The sequence below is a fragment of the Triplophysa rosa genome, linkage group LG18, assembly GCF_024868665.1.
Source record: "Triplophysa rosa linkage group LG18, Trosa_1v2, whole genome shotgun sequence".
Lineage (NCBI taxonomy): Eukaryota > Metazoa > Chordata > Actinopteri > Cypriniformes > Nemacheilidae > Triplophysa > Triplophysa rosa.
Genome location: NC_079907.1, coordinates 22,547,297 through 22,568,132, shown reverse-complemented (window position 1 = coordinate 22,568,132; position 20,836 = coordinate 22,547,297). Strand labels below are relative to the sequence as shown.

At 38.8% G+C, this 20,836-nt stretch overlaps 1 protein-coding gene across 1 annotated transcript; it reads left to right on the top strand.

Annotated features, from left to right (window-relative positions):
• Positions 1-6,027: 6,027 nt before the first annotated feature.
• On the top strand, positions 6,028-19,494 carry lrrc3ca (leucine rich repeat containing 3Ca). Its single transcript, XM_057358948.1, is given in 2 exon segments — positions 6,028-6,139; positions 17,524-19,494. A coding segment is annotated over 1 exon segment (801 nt). The 5' UTR covers positions 6,028-6,139; positions 17,524-17,619; the 3' UTR covers positions 18,421-19,494.
• The last annotated feature ends 1,342 nt before the right edge of the window (positions 19,495-20,836 follow it).

The window sequence follows — 20,836 nt, the reverse complement described above, 5'->3', positions numbered from 1 at the left end:
ATTGTGTTTTACAATAGGCCCTGACAACGCTTCGCAGAAAGTCAGTAGCTTACAGGGTTCTGTCCACTTAGGTTCTGTGCACCTTTCTGATGCAGGGGTCTCTGGAGGCCATTTGTGGTTGTGAAGACTGTACACAGGACGAAACGTTATTATTTTTTTCTGGAGGGACTCACAGCATTTATGTTCCCAAAAATTGTGGCATCATTAAGGATATGGTTGCGTATAACACAAATTCTATAGCATTATTGGCCAAAACCAAATTCACGATAGCCGTCGCTTGCTCTTCAGTGCACATGTGACCTCACCCACCATGAAACCTTCGCCTTTCCACTCTGTAGAAGATTTAGGAACAGCGTGAGTGTGTGCCATAAACTGTAACGTAATATACTACTGTAGCCCCTATCCTCCGACCAACTACACCAGGCAAGAGTTTATGATAAGGACCTGGGTTCTTTTCTTTGTCTGAATTATCCTTTTATTCCTGTCTTCTAATACAGTTTAACTTCCACAACGTTACAATGTTGGACACTTACTATAGATTAGTGTTTATACCATAAATTACTCTTAGCACTGCAAGAATGCACCCACTCACAAAAGTCCGTTCAAACAATTGTATATATTGTCTTCAACTGCGGAAGTAGACAGAAACTTTATGGTAGAAAATATAGTGAAATCGTATTACATGTACTTGTATGTTACAGGGCAAGAGGAAAAAAACACAAAGAAAATAAAGAATAAAAGTAAATCCTCTGTATTAGCTTCTTTCTTTAACAGAAACTGTTTAAACCCATTTAGGGTTCCACCGTACTATTAACGAAAACCCTGTCTGACTGCCTCTAACAGTTAACCTGGTAGAGTTATCCCAACACAAAACCCCATAAGCCCCTAAAAGTCTCAGTATTAAATGTACACATTCCAGTAACAACGTTTAACTTGATTGCTTTAACTCTTACTAACTTGTTTAAACCATCCGAACACTTAGTACATCAAAACAATATATTCACAAATGCCAACGACCGATCAAATGATCTTTTGTACAGTTGTGTGTCGCAATACACAAATACTCACACACACAGCATGCACACACCCCACCCCGTTGCAGGCTTGACACGTTGCCGAGGTACGTAGTAGTCGAGAAAAGGAAATTGGCCCCTTCGCTCCGGAGAGCCAACAAAACAATCGTTACCTCCGATCTCGGCTCTGGTGAGCGTTGAAACAAAAAAGTGTTTTACGAAACTGAAAACTGAGTCAAAGGTCGAGAAAATTAGTGTATGGTTTTGCCGATTTGGTGTGTGGTTCTTGTGTTTGAGTGTCAGGTTTCAGAAATTGTGTGACAAGTAAACATTTTGTGTGTAAGCAAAAAGGAAAAACTGTAGTTGTATGCCCAACTGAAAGCATCATGGGAAAGTGTTACCCTAATGCAGAAAGGTCAACAGGATGCATGGTACAGGTCTTTACTCCTCTGTGCACTTAAGACCTAGGGATTGGGCGTACAATGGGAGCACAGATGTAGAATGTAATATAATCATTACCCAAGGCATGTCTCAGTGTGTCTGGAACACGTGATATGAAAAACTGTGATCTTGTATCATTCTTAGAGATAGAAACAAGAAATGAGAATCTCTTTACAGAGACGTGTGTAACAAAACATAAAATCAACCAATAAATAAACAAATAAGAAATATATTCCCTCTTAATAATGTGTGGGCTTTATTTATTATCAGAATCAATAAAAAGCTATGAATGATGCAATTTGCAAAATAAAGCAGGAGAGAGTTAATTTTGTTATTTTTTATAGTTTCAATTCAAATGTAATGATTATTAAATAATTTCAAGTTGAATTAGGGATTAACTAGTTTGGAAGTATTTGTGTAGCAATTTTTTAAAAACTACCAGTATCATTATTGATTTATTTTCCTTATTTTTCTGGCCTTTGCTTGTTTGACCAAAATATCTGCTTGCTGCATGAAGGCCAGGTGATAATGTTCTGGAATGTGGGGCTATTAGCAGGGCAATTAGGGCACGATAAGATAGCCAGACAGCATTGTGTGAATAATGTGGAATGTGTCCATTCTGTGGAATGTATTAACTGCATTGATTGTGTTTTTTTATTTCAGAATGCCACCAGCCAGGAAAGACCATCATGTATACAATGTTTATGATGTATTGATGCTATTCAGAATGGCAACAGTGACTTTGAGATGGACTCTGATGTAATGAGGAGGAATTTGGAGATTCCTATAGACTAGAATAGGAATATTTCAGAAAGTTGGTTTCAGAAGAAACGATCGTTTCATAGTTCAAATGGCTGGAGTCCTTATGTATTGGGAGACTGACACACGGTACAGCCCTGTTGCAGATGTGATGTCACGGAACATGTTCCAATATCTGTTGAGATCATTACATTTTGTGAACAATTTTACTGTGCCTGAGATGGAAAAACATGACAAACTTTGGAAAGTCAGACCATGGCTTGATGCATTCAGGGATAAATGCCTGCAGGTGGTACCAGAAGAACACAAATCCTTTCAAGGGGAAATTCAGCTCCATCAAACAGTACATGCGTGGCAAGCCAAACCCATGGGGATTCAAGCTGTGGGTAGGAACGGGAATCTCTTTGCTGCAAATGCAATGTCCGCCTCTGCTTCTCAGAGGATAAGAACTGTTTTTGGGACTATCACAACTGAAGATGCCTGTAAACAGTTCATCTAGTTTTGTATATACAGTGTAAGCATATTCTTATAATAAATATTTTTTTTATACAATTATGACTTATGATTATCATTATTTAATGATTATTAATGTATAGACATATATGCCACTGTTTTGGGTCGACATAAGCATTACACCCTGCGAATAAGCCCATCTCATGTTTTCTGCATTTGTTCAGACAGTAAGTCACGTCATTGAAATTCTGCTTCCCCAAAAGCCCAACGTTGCAATATTACAACATGTCCATAAAAACGTACTAAAATGTCGAAAATGTAAAACTGTTTTATTTCTGCATCAGAGGACTCCAACAACAACATTTAAAGGGTGAAACATTTTTTTTCTTTTAAATATATTTGGGTCTTTCGGGGTTAAGTGAATGACAGCTGTCAGAGACAGATGATGATGACTGAAATAATTACCCACCTGTCAATGTTTCTGTCATCTAAATCAGCTACCGCGCTCATTGTTCAGCTCAGAGAAAAACATTCAACTCCCCTGTGTTTTTACTTTATCACGAGCTAAATAAATGAATAATGAGGATTTCATGTTTGCACAAACTAGACTTTTTAAAGTTACCAATCTATAGCTTCATATGCACTGGGACATGTAATCTGAAATTGGTGATACCTCAATAATAGCGAATATAATAATGGCTATAGATTCATATTTGTATGTCCAAAAGTAATAAGTAGACTATTAAACTAATCACCAATAAAACTAATTAAATCAAACGTATGTCCAATGGACCAGCTTATATCCACACACAAATACTCACTCAAAGTCTCAAATAAAAAAGTACTCTTTGGATGTGTTTCAGTCAGGCCATCTGATCAGATCTTGCTATTTGAAAAACTTTTCAGGTTTGTGTGCACTTTTTCAACATGGGATGACGTGAGGTGGCACACGAATGTTGTGCTGAATGACACAAAAAAAAACAATTTTGAGTAATTCATGAATAGTAATGAAAATTTGTTTGATATCTCATCGTTATGTATTTTGATATCGCGATTTCCATTTCATTTCTTCAATGACATGCATGTGAAATAAAAAGGATTACTAAAAGACAATGAATGTTTGGTTTTCCCATATTTCCATTACATTTTGGGGGTCTTCAGATACCTGTCTATAAATACAGTAGGTCATCGAACGGAAAAGTTTGTGAACCCCTATATATGAAGCCAATGAAGGGACTGTGGTCTATGGGCTTGCTGTCTGAGGCTGGCACATACACTGTTTTTATAGAAAATTAATTTTTTTTCGTTTATTTCAGTTCAGTTTATGTCACCACAAATATATTATCATGTCCTTTAATATTAAAAAGATGGTTGGGTCAAATATTTACATTTTCTAGGTTTTAATGTTGGTGTTTCTAATCTTATTGAATGTCTTTCAAAATGCACCATGAAAATATTTTGCAATATAGAAGATAATGCATAAAATACCTAAAGCTTACGGTGTGGAGATGCAGAAGGCAAAAGATGAACGGTAAAGTCACCTTGGGTGAAGAAAATCTTTCCTGTTTTCCTTAAGTCTCCTCCATAGTTCTTTTGTATCCCTTTGATTACAAATTCTTGAGGCAGGCAGAAATATAAATAAGTTGGCCTAATGCCAAATTCAGAAAGGCAGACTATCTTTGATGTTCTTCGTGATGAAGGAGAAGGTAGAGTATTGAGCAAAGGATGGACAGAGCAGTGATGAGAGAAAGATGGAGGCAAAGAGAGAGCTCATTGACCAAACTGTCGTTTTTATGAAGCTTATAGCAGTAAACAAATGTTCAAGTTCTATTTATCTATTGATTGATTTGATTTTAAAATTTGATGGGTAAATATTATTCTAGTGTTCTGGTTTAATACACATTACAGATTGAATTCCTGTAGGTGGGGTTTGCTGCACGTTAACAGCTTGAACGATACGGGCAACTGTAACTCATTCAATTTCTTGCATTACAAACATGTTGAACATGAACTTTTCTCCCTTTTCCTGGTATTGTGGTCTGGGCTCTAGTGTTTTCTTGTATTGTCTCGAGCTGTTAATTAAATACCTTGCATTTTGAACCCTGCATCTGACTCCTGAGTTTCTACCCTAACAGATTGAATCTGAATGATGAGAAAGATGCTCCACTTTAATCTACTTTCACATCCGTTTGAAGGGCTGCTTTGATCTGCTCTCAGACTGAGCATGGCTGTTTTCTAGAGAAGAATTTAAACAGATCGTTTGATCGTTGGCTCTTACCTGCATGAACATGTATGATCCAATTTTTGTCACTTATTAAATGTTAGGGATACTTGCCAATGCGTAACTTATCAATATGATGTTTGGGTGGTTGTATTGCCAGGAGGTTGCTTAGGTCTAAGTGGTTTATTTCAGCCGGCATTGTCGGCTTCTTGGTAGGCTGCTTACTGGCACATTGAGAAAATATTTCTATTATTCTCGCCACTACCCTTGTGAAATGCACACATTGTCCTGTGGTAGAAAAGGCCATTTGAGGGGCTTTGTGCAATGTTCCATTAGGTACAGAAATATGAAGGTAAGAAATATGAAACATGTCATGTTTCTACATCCACAGTGGCATCAGCGATCCTTGCACAGATTGACCTTTAAATACAACAGGCACCACAGGCTCAACGTTATCACTAAAGAGAAAATGATTTGGTATAAAAGCTTATGTGAGGATTAATGTCGGTGGTCTAACCTTATGAACTCAGGTTGGTTCAGTTAAATAATAGTTCTTTTAGATCATCGGTTACTTGACCATTACTGTTTATGTAAGCCACATAGTCCACTATGTGTCATAAATTGGCTTTTTTATTATTATAGTTTTTATTACAATTGCAGCACAGTGATCCCAAAGAGGAATTATTTGGTCTCCTCAAAAAACAAAAGACAAAGGTTTTTATAAGAACCCTTTTTCTTACCTCTTTATTATCTGTGGATTTATTTACTACCACAAGAACAGGTATAAAGGTTCTTTAACCAACAAAAAAAACGTTTAGGTAGCTTGATTTTTAAGTATAGATCAAAATAAATGATCTTAGAATTGCTGTTATGGACTATGACTTGTTAGACTGATCCGTTTAATAAAGAGTTATAAATTCTTAGGAATTGTGTTGGGATTTTTAAATATATTAGAATTAAATAAATGAACATTGAACTCATGATTGAACTAACGTGAACTGGAGAGCATGAGCATAAACTGGTTGTTGGCTCTGATGCTGTGTGTATGTGCGCCGCTGGTTGCGTGGAAACGGATCAGTGCGCTCGCTCTCTCTCCACGCGTCCAGGCGCGCTGCGTCCGTCCGTGCGTGCGTGCCGATCTCCAGCACTTAAACCAGACGGAATATTTGCGCGAACAGCTCCCTTCTTTACAGCAAACGCATGCAGGCAAATGCGCCGACGAGCAGAAGAGATCCCAGAGGACTGCAGGCATGTGAGTCGCTCTTGTGTTTGTTTGAGAACGCAACCGAAAGCGCACTGTTTACGCATGACAACGCGTTTAAACAGGTAAATAATATACTGATATACTTCAGTTTTTCTGATAAATGCAGACTGACTGTACGCGTGGTGATAACTCATTATAGCTGTCATGGCTAACTTTAAGTTTTATTTCTTAATGCATACAGATATTGCTCTTTCCGAGTTAATGCGCGAGTATGTGACTTCATGGCCCATTATGAGATGAAAATATATATTTATGTATTTTATTGATATATTTATTGATATAGATATTTTATGTAGGTGTTACATGTTTATATATATATTTATAGTATGAATTATGAAACATAAAGGATACATATTTTATGTATTGTATTGTTTATAATGATATTTTAGGAGATTGTTGAATATTTTATTATATTTTCAAAATGTTTTAGTGTTTTCTTCACCTTATTTTTAAATGTTTAACTTTTAGTAACATGCCACACTATAAAAAGTGAAAATGCCTCATTGCTACCCAAAGGAGATATTTCTACCTAAACTTCTACCTAAAATGAGGTAATTCAAAGAATATTAAAAAAATCTTGATTTCAATTTTATAACTTCAAACTTTATTCAGATGTGCACATTTTAGTTGTCTAAGTCAATGCTTCTGCTGTAAATGTGTCGACACATTTCGTCGCTTTAGAACTCTAAGGTTCTATCTGACATTTTTGTCAAAATTGAGTTATTCACACAGTCTTATTCTGTGACAATTTATTTACGCCATGTTTGCCTTTTTAAATGTGTGCATTTTGGGACTTTTTAAAGAAAACAAAAAGGTTCTATCTACAAAATCGAATTATAATTGGTGCTATAAGGTTCTATCTGCAAGAGCCAATCAGCACTTTGAATGCACACAAGAGGACTAATCAGGATCAGCTTTCTTTGTCATGTGACCGGACTCCTCAGTGACAGGGGAATATCTGAGGAAACAGTGCAACACAAAAAAAGTTTAAAAGAAAGAAAGAAAGGTTGACTGGTTTCTTTTAAACACTTTTCCTCAGATATCAATTCTTTTATGTCTTTTTATGTCAACGAGAGCAGCTCAAATGACAGTATTTTTCAGAAAATGTATTGCTTTAATGAATGTTTTGCAGATAGAACCTTATAATTCTTAACCGAAAGTGATTTTTCAGAATCAGAAGGTTCTATCTGCGTTTGATCTGTTTCAAAAAAAACATTTACAAATTTCAGAAAATGTTAATATTGTACATTTGGAATACATTAAGGCTCTCTGTCTTTTTCATGTATAAAAGAGATCTGTTCCTCATATCACTTTTGCTATATGAAATGCAAAATCTTTAAAGCTCAATATCTCAAAACTACTCAGACCGCAGATAGGACCTTATAATTCCAAGGCGACGATTTGTTGAACTATAACTTTACTTTTACATAACAACGTGTTATTTACCAGTTGACTAATGTTTGTGAAGACATGAAGCTCATAAATTCTGCACTTAAATTATGCATCGTTTAATTTTTCTCTTCACCTTTTGACCTTGAAGATAATACGAGAAAGAGCTGTGTGACATGGTGATATATTCTTTGCTTTATGGTTAGGTCGACTTTCTGTCCATGTAGATTATTGATTTGGTAAAACAGCGCTAATTAAGAGGGTTGGCCCAGGGCTCAGCGTAAACTATCACACACTGCCAGCGGTCACGAGCGCTCAGACATTGTTTGAAATGAATTATTGAAGAAGGCTACAGATGAGGAAACACAACAGTGGACTATGAACTGTTTCTCAAGACTGATGATGAAGAGGTTTACCTGACACCGTTTATTTTACAGTAAAGTAGTTCCAAACAGATTTGAAATATATCAACATAATATGTAAACTTGTTGGATTGACCACCAGTTACCTGTATCTTTGAGTGTCTTTCAGACCTGACTCTAAAAACTGCATCACAATGTTTTTCGTGTTTACCTCAATGTTTCAACATAAAGGACATTGTTTAGGTTGCCTGAAATAATTAAAGAATGTTTATGATTGGGATTATGAACTTTCCTTAGCAATCTATCAATAAGTGTAATTTCACCCAACAGAAGACAGGGGATTTGCTAAGGATGTAATGCGTGTGCCAAGCTGACAAAAGTGCAAACCAGACAAGATATTTATTACCTTAGAATTAAAAAGGTTTTTTACAGCCCTTTGCTTGTGATTTTTAAACTGCAGCTCCAGCCTTCATCAAGAGTCCAAATGTTCAACATTCATGAAACGCTGATACTTTTATATAAAAGAAAAAGAAACGAAAATACAAGTTGCCTGTAATGCTCTCAAGCTGTAACAGCAGATAATCATACTGTACCGTTAGAGCTGTCCAGGGTCACCGTTCTCTCCCGGACCCCGTGTACCATAATACTTACGTTCAGCATGAGTGAACAAGAATCACAGTTTAATGAAATGACAAAGTGGCATTATCAGGACAATCATCATCTCAGTCGAGTTCTATCCAATGACACGTCACTCAATGCAATCCAATTCGGTTCAGTTCTGCTCTGCCAAACCGGTTTATGCTTCAAGATAACCATTCCCCTTTCCCGGTCCTTGTGTAATGTATTTTTCATTCTCGTCCTCATATTCTCTATGTAGGACTCTCGATTGAGAGTCTGCTCACAGATGTTGGAAGTTCATGGAGCAGTACAAGCTTCCCACTGTGTATTGGAACACAGCAACCTCCCTCATGAAACTGAACCATGGTTCAATTCTAGTCAATGTTCAATAACCATGTTTTTGGTGGTTACCACAGTTTTACTAGTTTTCGCAAGCTTAAACCTCATTTCGTTGACTTTGCATTCATGTTATGCCATAGTAATGGTTGTTAACATCGCCGATTTCACTCATATGTTTTCCTTCTCCACTCTGAACAGGTTCATTGGCCTTTCATTGCAGGGTCACACCGGTTCTCTCCCCCCAAATGTTCCTCCTGAACCTTTTAACCTTATTTTTCATCCTTCTCTTCTTTCTTCTCTTCTGTAATGTAAGACTCTCTCCTCAGATTCTCTTGTTTCCTCTCTTGTTCTCTCTGTTGAATCATGTAAACATCCCGTGTGGTTTCTCTTCACCTCCCACGTGCTTCCCTCGGACGTCTTTTTCCGTCTTTGATTCCGTCCGTCTCTTGTGCCATCGAGCTTTCGTCGATTTCTGTCGGCCCTCTCAGTTTAACGTCTCCCCAAGTCTCAATTGGAAGACTTTGTTGTCCTCATCTCTCCCTGTCCGCCTGTCTCTCCTCGTGTGTTCGGCCCTCGCTATCACTTGCGAAAATGTCATGACAGAACCCTGTTGTGTATTCATGAACGATACTGCTTTTCCTGACTCTTATCTAACCTCTCCTCCACCACCTCTTACAGGCCTTTCTCTGAGCTCAGCTCTGCCCGCTTCAGGAAAGAAATCTTTGCGGCTTTCAGCCTGGCTAGAATCCCCATCAGTATTTTAGGTTTCTTTTATACTGGCTAAAGAACTGGTCCTGGTTTGTCTTTTGGCAGGAGCAGACTTTGGTTAGCGAAGCATGAAAGCTGGGTTAATGTCTCTCTCTCTCATTCAACCTTCTGTTTAGGCTCTATTTGCCTGGCATTCCGCTCCAAAACGTCTTATTTCCACCCTCTCTTCCACACACGCTCCCTCCTTTAGGAGACTCCCACTTGTTATGTGATACTAAGAGGTACTTAGAGATCGATTTCATTTTTAATCTGCGTAAGTGGACAGCGGCAGGTTTACCGCCATTTGTCATTTACATCTCACTGACTTGAATTCCTTTTGGACGAGTTAGTTAAGAAGTTCAAAATGAAAGCTGAAATAAATATTATTATCCGATTTCTTACTGATATCGGTGGATGACGTTGTCCTGTTTAAAAGGTCTGAAAACATTCAAACGTAGATTACTAGTAACTAGTTCTTTCGCCGACTAAGGGCGCTTATTTCTGGAGCATGAAGATTTGTAAGGGGATAGCCACTTCTTATATGTTGCTGTTGATATATTAATGAGCTGAAGTGGGAAGACGGCTATTTTTAGAGGCTTACTGGACAAAATAAATAAAAAAGTTTGAATTACAAGACAAGTTGTCGTTCATCGTTACTTGCACTTTGAAGAAAACGAGCTGCGTCTTGAGTGTAACTATTATTATGGATTACTGACCACGACGCTGGGGAGATTAAATATCCAAAATGGCCACCGCAGTTCGAATAGCAGGCAGTGTTTCTTGCTTGGCCTCTCTTGTACTGTACATCAGCTCGAGCTGCTGTCTTTTCCATCTACAATATTTAAACGACCTGCATTTTTGTTAAGGCAAAGCCAGGTTAAGTACAAGCATTAAAATGATGGATTACGAAACGCAGATTGTTCTTGAGGCGAAGCAGTATGTATGCAAAGTGTGTAATCCAGACATCCAGAAAAGCTGTCTCACCTCATTTCTTTTACAGTATGTAGTAAAGAGACATAACATAATGGGGTTAATGCACTTATACTTTGCTCAAAGCTACTGTTTCGGAATGTTTTGGAATGTATAAATAAATACCGCCTGACTGACATTACTTAAATGGTATCCGGAGAAATCACGCTTATTTTACAGTGACCAGTGTTAGGTGCCTCTCAGCCTGTCAATTATTTCGTGTGTACGTGTTTGATGTCATGTCTTCAAAGGGTGGGTCATGAGAGAGGACGTGTCTTTAAATGTGATGGGGAAGGAGGTCTGTTCGGTGGTTTGACTTGACGGCAATTGGCAGGATTGCTTCTACCAGTTTTAAACAAAGAGCTCTTACCCTGATGGGTTTTTATGAAGAACTATTCATGGGGAAGGTGGGCTGTATAATGAAAAATGGCTGTTAATACTCTCTTTCACGCCATCCAAGATGTGGCAACATTGTTTTCTCAGTAGAATAGTAAATACAACTTTTTAGCTGAAACTGTAGTCATAGAATGCAAGTCCTCAGGTGCCACATCTTTTAAAGTCCAAAAAAAGAGATACAGACAAAACACGGCTTCTGACGAAATATTGACGTCTTATAAAGCATATCGATCGGTCTGTGCAAGAAGCTGAATGTTATTTACAACATTATTACTGGTAATCCATAACATTTGTCAGCTATCTTGAGTGCACATGAAATTTGGGTGATTGTCATCTGCATCCATGTGCCCTATTCATTTACATGGACAGAGACTTTGAAGTGGGAACTCTGAAGGGCGATGGGCAATTCTATTTTACAATATAGCTGTTTGGATGACACTTGGCAAAGGGAGTGAAATTTTTTTTTTGCTTTATCTGAGACTAGACTTCGTGTGACGTCCCCTTCCCACAGAGCCTTTCAAAGGTGCAAAAACATCATTTAGAATCAGCCTTTCTTGTCATTTTAAAGATGGGGTAACATGCTATTTCATGCATTCTGACTTCATTACACTGTTAAACGTGCTGGCTTCTCATGCTTAACATGGTCAACTTGTTAAAGGGGTCATATGGCGCGAATACGTGTTTTTCTTTGTCTTTGGTGTGTTATAAGTTGCTCATGCATGTATTAGACAAGTAAAATTGCAAAAATGAAAGTGTCAGAACAAAAGATGCGTTCTATGTAAAAGCGGATGCTCACCCAGACCTGCCTGAAACGCCTCGTGTAGCCACACCCCCACAAATCTACGTCATTTCGTGGTATGATTGGACTAAGACCGCCCAAATGTATACACAAGTGATGTGGGCGTACTTGTAAATCTCATTGTATCGTCGCCGCCGCAGCCATGTCGTGGAGACGCTGTGCGTTTCGTTTTGAAAGAAAGCCTCTTTGTTTGCCCTTCCAAAAGATGAGACAACTAAAAACGAATGGTTACATTTTATTTACAATACTGTTCCAGAACAGTACGATCCGAATATTCAAGTGTGTGCGGCACATTTCACAGATGATTGCTTCGTGAACCTGGGAGAGATCAAGGCCGGCTGTGCACGAAGGCTTTTGTTAAAAAGTGGGGCAGTCTGGCGCTTCAGATTCGCAGCCTGTAAGTATTTTTCATTGTAAAAGACTTTGTTACGGACTAACTCGAGTTGAGTTTGTCGTGTGTTTGTAGCGCATGTTGTTTCTTTGTGTGATCTGCAAATACAGACACGTGCGCGACGAGACATTGCGTAACACTGGTTGATCACTAACGGCAAATCTTTATATTGTCGTATATAAAAGGTAAAACAGTTAGCTATAGTTTTTAACTATTTAACATAATTTATATTTATTTATAAGTATATATTTTTTAAAAACCTTACCAATTCTTTACATCCTGCTCAAGTCGTGCTGGCAAAGTTGATGTATCGGCTTGATCATCTTCATTTTCCGGATCAGATTCGGGCTCGAATTGATATAAGGAATGTACCGATGACATGTTATCACCTGTCAGCACAATTGCGTGGGAACATGATGTTCCGAATATGGTAAGAGGCGTAACATTTCTGTTACAAGCTTGCAGTATTCCACCAATCACTACTGGCCAATCATAGCACACCTCGCTTTTCAGAGCCATGAGCTTTGTTAAAAATCTCTGCGTTTCAGAGAGGAAAATACAGCGTTTTTGAACCTTAAATAGTGTATACACATTGCATTACATCTAAAACAAACTTTCCTTTAAAAAACGAGTTGGACGTATGACGTAGTATTTCTGTGCTTGATACACTCCCCCAGCATCCAACTTGTTTCGGAAAGTTTTTTATAAGTCAGGGATCCTATTCCTTTTATTGGGCAATTCTCCCGGGAAAAGCACAAGAAATAGCGTAAGAAATAGCCCGCCAACCGACGAGCGATAGGAAGACCCGCTTATCAAGGTTGGCTGCGCTGCATCAAGATTGGCTGCGCTGTGGGCCTGCAGCTGCAGCTCGTTACTTCAAGAGAAGTTGAGGTGTGTTTGTTTTCACGGCATTTCAGTGATGGATGTTATATAAACGGTGGATATAACGCTGGATTTAGAGATCGTTTGATACTGATAGATGGAGTGGTCCCAGCGCTAAAAGATGCCGGACATGAACCGCACGCTGTAAGTGTGTTTTGTTGGCAATCGGCATGTACGTGCATAATATAAACAACAAGAAGGGATAATGCGATGATGTATTGTGTGCTCGTGCTGTAGTTCCGTCCCCCTGCCCGCCTGCAGCAGCTCATCTTTTTCCAGAAATAATCGTACAGCTGTATCTGTCTTTTATAATTTTTGATCAAACTAAATACTCTTCTTTGTTACGACGTATGCATTACTACTCTATAGGTACTCAAGATTAATATAAGATTGGCAGAAACTGCGTGTGTTAGCCCATCTTTAATAATGCACACACAGACTGTTTTCCTGAGGCTGTGGATTGTCTGTAATAATGTTGTAAATAATGTTCAGCATGGACTGATCGATTCGCTTCATGCAACGTCAATACATCATCAGTAGGTCAGCAGAAAATTTTCATTATCGGCTGAACTAATAACCCTTTCATGAATGTCTCGTTTAGTAAATTTAATATTACAGCAGTGAATGGTTCCTCACTTTAAGTAAAAAAACAATTGTTAAGAAAGTGACTATGTTTTAATGTTTCTGTTGAGGTAATTCCAATGTACATCGTTTTTTTCCACTTGGTTTTATGTTTCTCAGTAGAAAACATTTCCCAAGTAAGATTTCCATGGCAGACCACTGCCACAGATCACAGCTCAGTGCTTTTTTCATTACATCATCCAACATCAATCAGACTCTGACGGGGCAAGTAAGTTGTGTCATCGCAGTGCCAGCCAAAGCCAAAGAATTACCTGCTTCTGAAATAGATTTCACATGGTTTAGCAGGACTTCTGCGTCCGGATTGTTGAATATAACAATATTTGAAGAACCTCAAAGAACAGAAAAATTCTCAAGAAACAATTTACTTCAGAATAAGAGAACTTCTGGCAACTCGATGTTTTTGATATTCTCTAAGCTTTGTTCCCACACCATGTCATTTAATGCCACTGCTGGACAATTAATGCCTGTGGCAGTGCTGAGAATTGAGGATTTCAATCAATCACTTCAAGGTAACGTTTCCCCTGTTAGCAAAATGAGCGGATGTTCACTGAATGATTTTGTTCGTTGTGTGAAACTATCTTTTCTCTGCAGAAGAAGAAACACAACGATAGTGGGAAACAATAATGTTGCTTTGTGCAATTGAAACAGCACGCTGACATCAGTACATTATAATTTTCAGGCATCAATTAACTGCTGATTGTCATTTCTGTGCAATGGCTGTGTGTGCGTGTTCTGCGTGTGCGTGTGTGTAATACTCAGACACATGCAGGTATAGGGGATGTAATTTATTCTAAGTTAATTAGGGCCAATCAAAGTAGGCTATGTACAGATCTTCAAATCACTAGAGATTGATGAGAACTTGTTACAAGAGAAAGAAAATCAGTGAAAGAGTGCTTTTATTTGTGGTTAAACAATTAGTTGGCTTCAATAAAAGGTTTAAAGAAAACCAAGAACATTGAATCACAATATTATACAGCAAGACTGGGAAATGTGAAAATATTAAATATACAGCCGCAGAAAACAATTAGGAGACCATTCCAAATTTGTATTTCAAATCAGCCTTTCTAGATGTATTGTGGTCATTCCAGTCCATTGTTTGTTGACTTTCAATAAATGCAAACCTCAGGAGTGGTATAAAGTCATCCAACAACAACGTGAAAGACTTAAAATTAAAATTGATTAAAATTTGAGGTTATCACATACATTTTTTTACTTTTCCTAAATACATGTAGAAATATTACTGTTGTATTGCTTAAAAGAGAATATGAACCTGTTTTCTTTGCCGTGTTTGAGGTCTAAAAAATACAGAGCATCTTTTCTGCTAATTTCATCTGATTCTCCAGTTTTCATTTTCTGCAAATAAATGCAAATAGAAACAATATTTATGTTTGAAATTTGGTAGAAATTTTGTTAGTAATTCACAGAATGAAACAAAAATGATAATTTTATCTAAACACATACCTATAAAAAGTAAATTATAAAATCTAAAAACAGTCTCTGAAATAGTCTTACTATTATATTAAGTTATATTGTAAATTTAGTATTTTGACAATATTACTAAATGTCTCTATATTAACTTTTTTCTTTTCTTTTTGTTTTTAAACAGCACTTTGACCAAACAGCAATTGAAAAAGTATATTCTTTGATTTATATGTGATGATGCAAATTAATTGTTTAATCTGTTTTGAAGAAATTAATATAATTAATATGTTTGGTTCTTGATGTTCAAAGTCTTTGTCAAAGTCAATTGACCCTTCGCAAAGCCCGCCCCCTTTTGCTATGTCCGACACCAGCCCAAGCGCTCCCACTGCACTAAAGTATGGCTGTGTCTCGTTTGGGAAGGCTGCGTCCTCCGGAGGTCTCATTTGAAGCTTGTTACGTCATCGAGGCTGTCTCGTTTCATAAAAGCAGGTAGGACACTCTGTAGGCACCCTTCTAATGCGACCTTCTTTCACGAGAATTCGGAGGACACATGAGGTGTATCCTTAGTTGCTAGAGATAACCCACAATTCTTTGCTTCGGCCAACGTCTGTTAAATAAACGTGTGTTGAATAAACGGCAGCAGCTGCACATTCAATCAAATCTGTGGAGTTTAAATGTGAACAGTTTACAATTTGTGTCACGTTTTTTGAATCTTAGCAGGCATTTGTAGTAAATAAGTTTACAAGTGTTTAGTGATTTTTAAACGTTTTAAAAAAGTAAGGCAAATTTTTTGGCATTGCTTAGGGTAGAAAGTAACCAATGTGTTACCTCTTAAAATCATGTAGAAATCATTTTAATTAATTTGACAGGTGTTCGAGTGCAAAATGTTGTCATAGCAACGTGGTACTTCCTGTTTCCTTTTCTGCCAGTATGTCCTACGAAGGACGTCTCGTTCAATTCTAAGTTGAGAATCCTCCATATACCGCATCCTTTAGAGGACGATACCTCTGGAGGACACAGGGATGCAGCCTTACGAAACGAGACACAGCTAGAATTTATCATGAAATAATCATTTCTGGAAAAAATGATGTGTATTTCAGCCAAAAGCAATAGGAAAGTCTGTAATATGCATTTAAAGTATATGTTCAGGATGTGAAAGTGACTTGGCATGAAGTAAACAAAATAAAGATCGAAGCTCTAGCCTAACTTGCTTGCTGTAACAACATAACGTCTGGATGGCGCCATTGGTTTCTGACACGTTTAGGCAATGGGTGAAACTGTGATTATGACCATAAAGATCAAATTTTACTCAATTCTGGCAGTGTTGATGAGGTGCAGTCCTTCAGCGCGGATCATATGACAGTCAGTCTATGAGGTAAAACTCCGGACAAGTCTTCTTGTATGAGTCTGTTTTGTTGTACATTATGACAACTAAGATTCCACAGTGACATGACTTTTAGCTGGAATCATCTTCACACAGTGTGACGGCCAGCAACAATCGCGAAGGACTTTTAAAAACCGCATAATGCACGGCCGGTTAAACTCTATGGTTTGATTTTCGGACAAAATGGCGAATAGCAACGGGGGGGGCGCACAATATCGGCGCTATGATTGGTCCGGTCGCCTGTCAATCAAACTCCAGGCGAAGGGTCAATTTGCAGAATCCTTTAAGAACCTAATGGCCAAACACAAAGCACATTTATATCATTGATATATTCACACAATACTGTTTTGTTTTTAATGACATTTTTTATATTTAAATATTTAATTTTTTGGCCTGCCTTAATACTCCATGGTGTAAATCAGGGGTTTCCAATCCTGTTGGATGGCCGCTGTCCTGCAGAGTATAGCTCCAACCCAAATTAAACATACCTGAACCATCTAATTCAAGTTTACTTAGCAAACTGTGGAGATTGCACCCCAATTCAAGAGCTGAATTTTTGAAGGTTGTAGTGTTCAGAGGCCAAGCCTTTGAAGGCTGTTCAATGGAATTCCTAAATGGGAAGGTCTAGCCTTCGGAGGATTGCCTGTGTGAAGGGTGTTTCCGCCTACCAGCAAAAGTCTTCAGGATAGTGGTCTTCCAGGAGCAGGATTGGACACCCCTGGTGTAAATAAGCCTTAAGCACAATGGCATTATAAGCAGGGTTGGAAATGGGGGGAACTCGGTTAATGGAGTCAAAGGAGTGGGAGGCAGAACTCACTCTTAAAATGTAGGGGATTTCCATCTAGGGATCTGTGAAAAAGCCTCCAAACATCTCCAAAATGTATTTCATACGCACATAAAGTTGCATTTTCTGCATCTCCCCAACTAGAGTCCCCCGAGTGAATTTTAGCCATTTCCAGCACTGATTGTAAGTCTTTTACATTAAACAATTAGATACTTCCAATTAATTGACTGTGTTCTTCAATCTTCCAGAATCAGAGGCTGTGGGGGATCTTGATGTTGGATACAGCCCCCTACATGCTTACAGCACAGGCAACAATCTAAAGTGATTATGCCAGCTGTCCAACAATGCCGCTACCCTCAGGTTTGCTGCTTCGTCACTCCGTGGTTATGTGGTTGCTCTTCCACAGCTTGGTACTGATGACACTGTGTTTCCATCACGCCGCGACTTCCTGCTCCAAACGCTGTTACTGTTCCGACAGCGAGGGCTTGTACGGTGGTAAAACCATGCGTTGTAGCAACCTGGGTCTTACCTAGATCCCTCAGGACATTCCCAATGACACACGACACCTCTACCTGGACTACAACCTTTTGACCAGCATCCCCGCCAATGCTTTTCATGATCTTCCACTGCTGGCGGAACTGGATCTTTCCCATAATGAATTAGCTCTGCTTGAACCTGGAGCTTTTCGAGGCCTAGCAGCCTCGCTACAGTTCCTGGACCTCTCATCCAACCAGCTCACAACACTGGACCCGGATGCCTTTGAAGGCGTTAAAGCGAGATCCAACCTCACTGGAAACCCCTGGCACTGTGACTGTCGGCTACAGACGGCCCTTCCGCACCTGGACCTGGAGCCCATGTCTTTGACTGGTATCATCTGCCAGACCTCTGAACCTGCTGACTCTGGAGCCCAAGGTGTGCCCTTCCTGCTGGCCAAAGACCTGGACCTGTGTGTGGTGCTCAAAAAGACCACGGATGTGGCCATGTTGGTGACCATGTTTGGATGGTTCACCATGGTCATCTCCTACCTGGTCTACTATGTGAGACACAATCAGGAAGATGCCAGGCGTCACCTGGAGTATCTCAAGTCTCTGCCCAGCAGGCAGGGCAAGTCTGAGGAGTCTTCCACCATCAGCACTGTGGTATAGCATCAGGCCATGTGCTCATGTGGAGGAAGCTACTCAGGTTGCCTAAAGGCAAAGGGCATAGTGGGTAAAAAAGCTGCATAAGTTAAAATCTCCTAACCCTCCCTCCTGGAAAAACCAAGAAGGCTTTGTAGCTCATCAACCACGTAGTTTAAGGCGCTTCTCAGGACTGGCGAGTACCCGACCAAAGAACCAGGATGGATTTGTAACAGGACGCTTGTTGGTCAATGAAGTGAAAACATCCACAATGGGGCCATGTGAAACATTTAATGCTGAGACAGAGACCAACCACAGACAAGATGTCTTTTTGTGGAGACCTGCAGATAGAGATGGCTGGAGAAAAACAGAGCAAAATCATAGGGGCCATCTAATCTAATCCAGATAAATAATTGATTCAGAAATGGCCGAGCTTCAAGTGTATCTTGACTAAGAGGTCTGTCTGCTCTGCACGCTTTAAAAGGAGAAGTTGTTGTGCTTCGTTTTTAGTCAGACGCCCATTTGGCAGGCAATGCACGGAGCGTAGAGCACCCATCCTTCAGGGCATTTACAAAGTGTACTGTTGTTGTCCCTAAAGGTGATCTCAAAATTTTACCGAGCCACACGATCTTGCATGCATCAATGATTTTACAGGTCTCTTAGTACACAGACTGCAAAAGTAAAACTCATTTTAGTTTGCTTCGATATCCCCTGGTTTGAGGGAGCAGTGAGTTGTTTTCCTTGTGAGGCTCTGCAGCGACAATGATGTCGGGACCTAGAAGCAATAAGCAGGTTGGCTTGTTATTTTCGTGACCAATCACTGTAATATAAATCACTGTTAAAGCTGTTTCAAGAGAAAATACCACAGGGGCACTCGGTTGACTTTCACAATTATTGCTGAAATGTTTCATGACTTTTGATGTTTAAAAATAATGAGATGATGTTGACCACCACAGGAAAGGTTTGTGCTGTTAAAGTGAATCGTGATCTTAGTATGTCACATCAAATACTGTGTGATTGTGCTGTTTCTTATGTAGAGTGCCAGCAAGAATAATACAGAACTCTGCCAAGATAAATTAAAAAGTCAAAACTCATCTAAATGTTCTGTCTATGATTTAATATCTTACAAGTGATATCCATGTTAACCCTTTCAATTTCTTGAAATTACACAGAAACTCCAAAACCAAGTGAGATACCTGCCTAGGCATCATTTTAAAGTCATCATAAAGCTGAAAATTCTACTTTTTATAGAATTTTTCAGTGTTTATTATAAATTATTTATCTGTGGACAGGCTTCCGTTATACGAAGTGGCTTATTTGTTTAAATTCATACACTATCATTAGTAGCTATGTTTTAGTACTATCTGCGCCAGTGACGGTTAGGTTTTGGGGTCACTCTTCAATATTGCTTTTTTACAAAAATTAAGATTTCCCAATGCATCTCATAAAATAGTTATTTTTACAAGATCAGTCTGGTAATGAAGTATTGATAAACATTGTTAAAGGCGGGGTAACCGATATCCGAATTACGCTTTAGACAACTGAGTCGGGCCGAGTACCAAAACAACCTTGTAGCCAATCAGCAGTAAGGTGCACAGTGCACAGGACGGACATTAGTCGAGCCGAGCGCTGACGAAAGCGACAGATGGGTGTAGGGGTGTGTTTGTTTTGGTGATTTGAACATCAACAACGGCTAAGAGAAATCGGACACCCCGCCTTTAAGTCAATGTTATTACTGATTGCTTTATTTTACTGTGCTTTGTTCGTTTGTTGAAGGTCATGTTGTTATCTTAACAGCATGCTAGCAACAAATCCTATTGGAATGAACAGGGAATATGAGGATAAAATTAATTTCAATTGGTAAACTGTAAACAGCTCACTAGGTTTTGGAAGAGAGCTGTGGTCATCTCACATCAGGAGTTACACACATGGTTCAGAAGCGTTTATGCATTTATTTGAATACAACAAAAATTATTTGCATTACATAAATGGTTCATATTAACAGTGAAAGACAGAAATGCTTTGCTGGTCATGCATATGCTGGATCTTCTGCTTCGGTCCTGAAGTCCTGAAAAGAATCCAGAAGGTTTTTTCTGTTTGCTTGAACGTGTTATCTGTTTAGAGTGCCAACATGGCAACATCTCCTAGTGATGGCAGACTTTAGTCATTTCATCGATATATGTGACCCTGCATCACAAAACCAGTCTTGAGTAGCTCGGGAATATTTGTGGAAATAGCCAACAAGACATTGGGTCTCATTCACTTAGCATGCCTACGCACACATTTGTGCGTGAAATCTGCTTACGAACGTTTTCACGACCAAATCATGATTCACAAAATTGATTCTAAATATAAGAGCAAAGATAGGAACAGTTGAAAGCACATGTACGCAAAACGTCTCTCTCTCTCTCTCTCTCTCTCTAAGACAAAATGACAAAATGTA